The sequence below is a fragment of the Telopea speciosissima genome, chromosome 10 (assembly GCF_018873765.1).
Source record: "Telopea speciosissima isolate NSW1024214 ecotype Mountain lineage chromosome 10, Tspe_v1, whole genome shotgun sequence".
NCBI classification, from domain to species: Eukaryota; Viridiplantae; Streptophyta; class Magnoliopsida; order Proteales; family Proteaceae; genus Telopea; species Telopea speciosissima.
In genome coordinates, this window is record NC_057925.1 from 54,973,083 (window position 1) to 54,978,291 (window position 5,209).

At 38.5% G+C, this 5,209-nt stretch overlaps 1 protein-coding gene across 2 annotated transcripts; it reads left to right on the forward strand.

The window, feature by feature from the left end:
* On the forward strand, window positions 1–4,970 carry LOC122642978 (type IV inositol polyphosphate 5-phosphatase 7-like). Of its 2 annotated transcripts, XM_043836606.1 has the most exons (15): window positions 1–272; window positions 395–482; window positions 818–886; window positions 1,021–1,105; window positions 1,193–1,297; window positions 1,410–2,028; window positions 2,157–2,350; window positions 2,553–2,661; window positions 2,762–2,910; window positions 3,043–3,306; window positions 3,417–3,541; window positions 3,636–3,720; window positions 4,061–4,143; window positions 4,264–4,403; window positions 4,509–4,970. In XM_043836606.1, exons 1-10 carry the CDS (start codon window positions 243–245, stop codon window positions 3,266–3,268), a joined length of 1,674 nt encoding a protein of 557 aa, XP_043692541.1. In that variant the 5' UTR covers window positions 1–242; the 3' UTR covers window positions 3,269–3,306; window positions 3,417–3,541; window positions 3,636–3,720; window positions 4,061–4,143; window positions 4,264–4,403; window positions 4,509–4,970. The 2 variants fall into 2 exon arrangements, with proteins under 2 accessions (XP_043692541.1, XP_043692540.1); XM_043836605.1 differs by having other exon boundaries at window positions 3,417–3,720.
* Window positions 4,971–5,209: the final 239 nt, after the last annotated feature.

Here is a 5,209-nt window from a genome sequence, read left to right on the forward strand (position 1 = left end):
TCTACAGTAGTTTGTAGAAACTATTTCTCGTTTATTGTGGCATACTCCTTAAGCACCTTCAAGCCCATTTCTGTTCATGTCTGTTTGTTCTGCTCTCCTGTCCTAGAGATCGGAAATATGAGCTCTGATGATGTACATCGTTGGACTTATTTCTGGGTTCATTATAAACACAACTGAGAATACTTAAGTAACAGAAATTACAGAAGGAGGAGTACAAAGCTGTATGTAGAATTAGTGAAACAATGAGAGATGGGAACTCGAAGAAAAGCAAGGTATTAAGAGAATGCTACTAGTATCTCTTCTTCTGCAACTCCATTTTGCCTTTTCATTTTTCTCTCTCAATATTTTTTTTTCAGATTTCTGATTCTTCTATTTCTTTTTCCTTCCAATGAAGCTCTCATGGTCCAAGACTCTTGTGAGGAAATGGTTCAATATCAAGAGTAAAGCTGAAGACTTTCACGCTGATGATATTGTTTACGGAGGTGGGTTCTTGATAATATTTATCATTATTTTTTAAAAATCTGAATCTCATTCACCTTCAGGATTTTTTTTTTCCTGAGTTGGGTTCTATTGATTGTTCGGACAATATGGTTTCTTCTTTATGTAAAGAAATTAGGGTTTCGGTTCTAGGAATCTTAGCCTCAATACCCTAAAGAAAAATTAGTTTTATTTTTGCAACAAAGTTCCCAACTTCATTCCTTTCTGATTTTTTCAGTACGACTTAACACGTCATTCTTCTCCCTCATTGGATTTCGCCCGGAATCTTCCCGTTGGGTTTTGTAGTCATGTACTCATGTTCACGGTTTTCCTTTTTCAGGTGGTGATGAAGAACCGAGGAACAGCTTCTCAGAGAGGGAGGCATACACGATCAAGAAAAGCAAAACTGGTTCAGTATTGGACTAAACATGTAGCTTTGAAACGCACCTAGAAAATTAGGAAATTAAGAAGAAAAAAAAAGCTCATCTAATTTTTTCCTTATATAATTTCAATATTTGATTTATTTCTCCTTTGGATGCACAGAGAGATTGAGCAGGAGCTCTGATCGGTTCCGTCGGGGGAAGATTGATGTTGATACTGCTGAGGTTACAGATGTGCAGAACTACAGGTATGTTCCTTCTCATATGAAGTTTTCTTATTTGATTCATTTCTGCATGAATTGATTTTTATAGTTTTTCTCTTCATGTGGGAGTAGGATCTTTGTAGCTACATGGAATGTGGGTGGAAAATCACCACCTAGTTACTTGAATCTTGAAGATTGGCTCCACACCTCACCTCCTGCAGATATTTATGTTCTTGGGTATGTTTTGACAGTCCTGTTGATAACTTATTCTCCTTCACAATTTTCATATCTTCTGTAGCCATGCTACTGTAACAAGATTAATGGAAGCTGTTGTGATCCCATTCTCCAGATTTCAAGAAATTGTTCCCCTGAATGCCGGGAATGTTTTAGGCTCAGAAGACAATGGACCTGCAAGGAAGTGGCAGGCTCTCATCCGAAGGACTCTTAACAATATCCCTGGCACCAGCGGAAGCGCAGGTTACCACACGCCTTCTCCAATCCCTGATCCAATTGTAGAATCGGTTGCAGATTTTGAAGGTTCAATGAGACAGAAGGCCTCTTCTTTCCTACCGCGCCGGTCATTCCAGACAAGTCGTAGCATGAGAATGGACTATGACATTTCAACCCTGCATCCCCGGCTTGATCGACGATTCAGTGTATGCGATCGGGTTATTTTCGGTCACAGGCCGAGTGATTATGATCCCAATTCCAGATGGGGTTCATCTGATGATGAAAATGGGCCTACGGATTCCCCGAGTACCATCTTCTCACCAATGTCCTATGGGGGTTCCACATCCATGGAGGACAGAGAGAGACCATCTGGGCACTCAAGGTACTGCCTAGTTGCGAGTAAGCAAATGGTTGGGATATTTCTCACAATCTGGGTGAGGAGTGACCTGAGGGATGATGTACGGAATATGAAAGTTTCATGTGTAGGCAGGGGATTGATGGGTTATCTTGGAAACAAGGTACACTGTTTACATGAATCAGACTATTACTTTTTCTTGCTTTGACACCCCTTAGGTAGGATTTCTGGAATTACAAGAAGCGATTTCATGGAACTAAGCAAGGAAAATTTACTTTTGGGGTTTTCCAGGGCTCAATCTCGATCAGCATGTCTGTACACCAAACTAGCTTCTGCTTCGTCTGTAGTCATCTAACCTCTGGACAGAAAGAAGGTGATGAACTAAGAAGAAACTCTGATGTCATGGAGATCCTGAGGAAGACAAGGTTTCCACGTGTTCAAAGAGTAGGGGATGAGAAATCGCCTGAAACAATCCTCGATCATGAGTAAGACTCTTATTCGCCAATCTATTAAGCCAGTCCTCTCTTTCCTTTTCTCTAAATTGATGTAAATCCTCTTTCTTTTTCCCTTTTCCCCCAAATCATCAGGTTATCTGAAACATTTTCAGTGCTTGGTCTAAAGGGGATAATTAAGAAGTAAATGTTTTACTGATTTTTGAATTTTCTAATTGATGCTCCTCTTGTGCAGTCGAATTATATGGCTTGGGGATTTGAATTACCGAATTGCTCTAACTTATCGCTCTGCAAAGGCTCTTGTGGAGATGCACAACTGGAGGGCATTGTTAGAAAATGATCAGGCATGATACTTATCCTTGCCTCATGTACTCTTCATGTTCTATGCATTCTTTTAAGATAGAACAATCTGTCAATCTGAATCTTTGACAAATTTCTTAGCAGCTTCGGTTAGAACAGAGACGAGGTCGTGTATTCGACGGATGGAATGAGGGAAGGATATATTTTCCCCCCACCTACAAATATTCAAACAATTCAGACAGATATGCAGGGGATGACATGCACCCTAAAGAGAAGCGACGAACACCTGCGTGGTAAAACCCCCTTTACTTTCTAGTATGAAGGAATTTATGCAAACAAGGCACCACACAGAAGACCTTGAACTTGAATATTCTAACTAAAATATTTGGGGACTTGATTTAGCCTTTTCTCTTTTGGGTGTGAAGGTGTGATCGCATCTTGTGGTATGGAAGGGGCCTCCATCAATTATCATATGTTCGTGGGGAGTCTAGATTCTCGGATCATAGACCAGTTTATAGCATTTTCTCAGCTGAAGTCGAGTCCATCAGCCGTAGCCGTTTTAAGAAAAGCATGAGTTGCTCTAGTTCCAGAATTGAGGTAGAAGAGCTGTTACCATACTCACATGGATACACTGAACTTAGTTTCTTTTGAATGCTGGAAGGAACAAATAAAGACCCAAATTCAAGTATGCTTGCTCTCTCTCTCTCTCTCTGTGTATGTGTAGCATTAACTTTTTCTGCCTCTTATTATTAATTCTATTTCATCACTGAACTTTCCTCTCGTATTGATTTCTTGGAAGCCACGGATTTGTCTACAGAGAGAATAAAATAGACAGTTTTGCGCTTGGGAATGCTTCCCTTCTATGTATTCAGACGATCTTCGAAGAATTGAAGGAATTACTATTGTTTTTTTTTTCTTATCAAGGTAAAGTATCGAAACATGGGAAACATTTCAGCCAATTCTTGACTTCTTGTGAATGTTTCTCATAATTGGAGTGTTTATTATGTTGTATAACCAGACTTTCATGGAATCATTGGATTCAGCTAAAGAACTCTCATCAATCCTTTGAAGTCCAAACATGGAACTTCTCCTTTCTCAATCAGGTGATTACTTAACCAATTACGTAGATTTGGTTATATTTTTCTTTTATCATTTTTATTGTTTGGGGCAATGATCTCAGTAAATAAAGTAGCTAGCTAGTGACGACACCAAGGTTGCATTCTGGCTAAACGATGTGGCCCCATATCGAGTGTTTAAATCCTGAAGCTGCATCTATTTAGGAATCTCACTTCACACCGGATGGTGTGTCTTTTGGCAGCACCTTCATGTCTCCAATAGAATATGTACTCTGCATATAATCTGAAAGCGTTGTTGTAAATTACATTTCTTTTACTTGAAATTGCTTATTCTTATTCTCATCTGTTATTTGGTCCCCGGTTGCAGGCTGTCTCAAAGAAACACTCACTCTTGTATTGAAGGGGTGACGGTCTGACGGAGACATTTCCGTCCCCCACAAGCCAAAAAAGGTTGGTCGTTTTCTTTCTTTCCTTTTCGATTAAGACCATTGTAACCGTACTAATAAAATATCTGATCTTTGATCTCGGTTATTTATCTAATCGTCAGTGTCTTTTGTTTTAATTCAACAGATGTATATATTTTCAGTTTTGGTGATAATCAGCCCAATACACAAGGCAGTCTACAATTGTTTTCATCAGACATAATCTAGTTAGCAAATACTTGGATGGTAACAGTTACTTTTGGGTCCTTCAAGATGTGTTCTTATCAGGTAAGGGTGATTCTTGGTGCTTAACAGAAAATTTTAAGTCCCTCAAATGCTCAAACTATTTAAGAGACATTCAACTAAAATGATATTTTGGTGGTTTTATTGCAGGACAAACTTGCCCAAGTGACTTGGTGAAAGAGTATAGCTTTTGTTAGTGGACTATTTGATTTTTTCTTTTCTATATATATTTTTTGGTTAATCATTGGATGAGGATGAGATTATTCTTTTTGTAAGAAGATGAAACTGGAGAATAGTCAAAATAATCATATTGGGAGGACTTTGGGACGGGGGGTTGTTCAGTTGTAATTATGATTTTAGGGTCCAGAGAGGGAGAGAGAGAGAGATAACAAAAATTTGTGATGGAGAACATTCATGGAGGCAGTGATGTAACATAAGAAAGAAAGAAATAAAAAGAAGAAAGAGAAAAAAAAAAAAGGGGAAAGAAATTTGAAGTTTGATATCATCACAAGGATCTGAAGTTGTTTGGCATGTGATGTCTTTGTTGTTGGTTCTGCTACTTCTGCAACTGCTAATGATTTTACTGAAAAAAAGGCTGTTTTGTTGATTACACAACCTTAGTTCTTTTATCTTATTTTATTTTTAACTTGTGATGTTAAAAAAAATTAAAAGTTAAAAGCCAGGGATGAGTGGGGGAAAAAGCACAGTAACCATTAGAGAGTTACAGGGCATGGCAGGTGGTGGTGATAGTAAAAGAAAGTCAGTGCTAAATTCACTTTCAAGTGGGGAAGAGAGAAAAAAAAAGAGATTACTGGTTTGTCTGTCTGTGTGTGGTTAGTTTTTGACCTGTC

Excerpts from the sequence above, each read along its gene's own strand:
- LOC122642978 (XM_043836605.1), top strand. The coding sequence starts at position 243 with ATGAGAGATGGGAACTCGAAGAAAAGCAAG. Across the intron at positions 1,298-1,409 it reads GCAGATATTTATGTTCTTGG|ATTTCAAGAAATTGTTCCCC; the intron begins GTATGTTTTGAC and ends CCCATTCTCCAG. Across the intron at positions 2,662-2,761 it reads CATTGTTAGAAAATGATCAG|CTTCGGTTAGAACAGAGACG; the intron begins GCATGATACTTA and ends ATTTCTTAGCAG.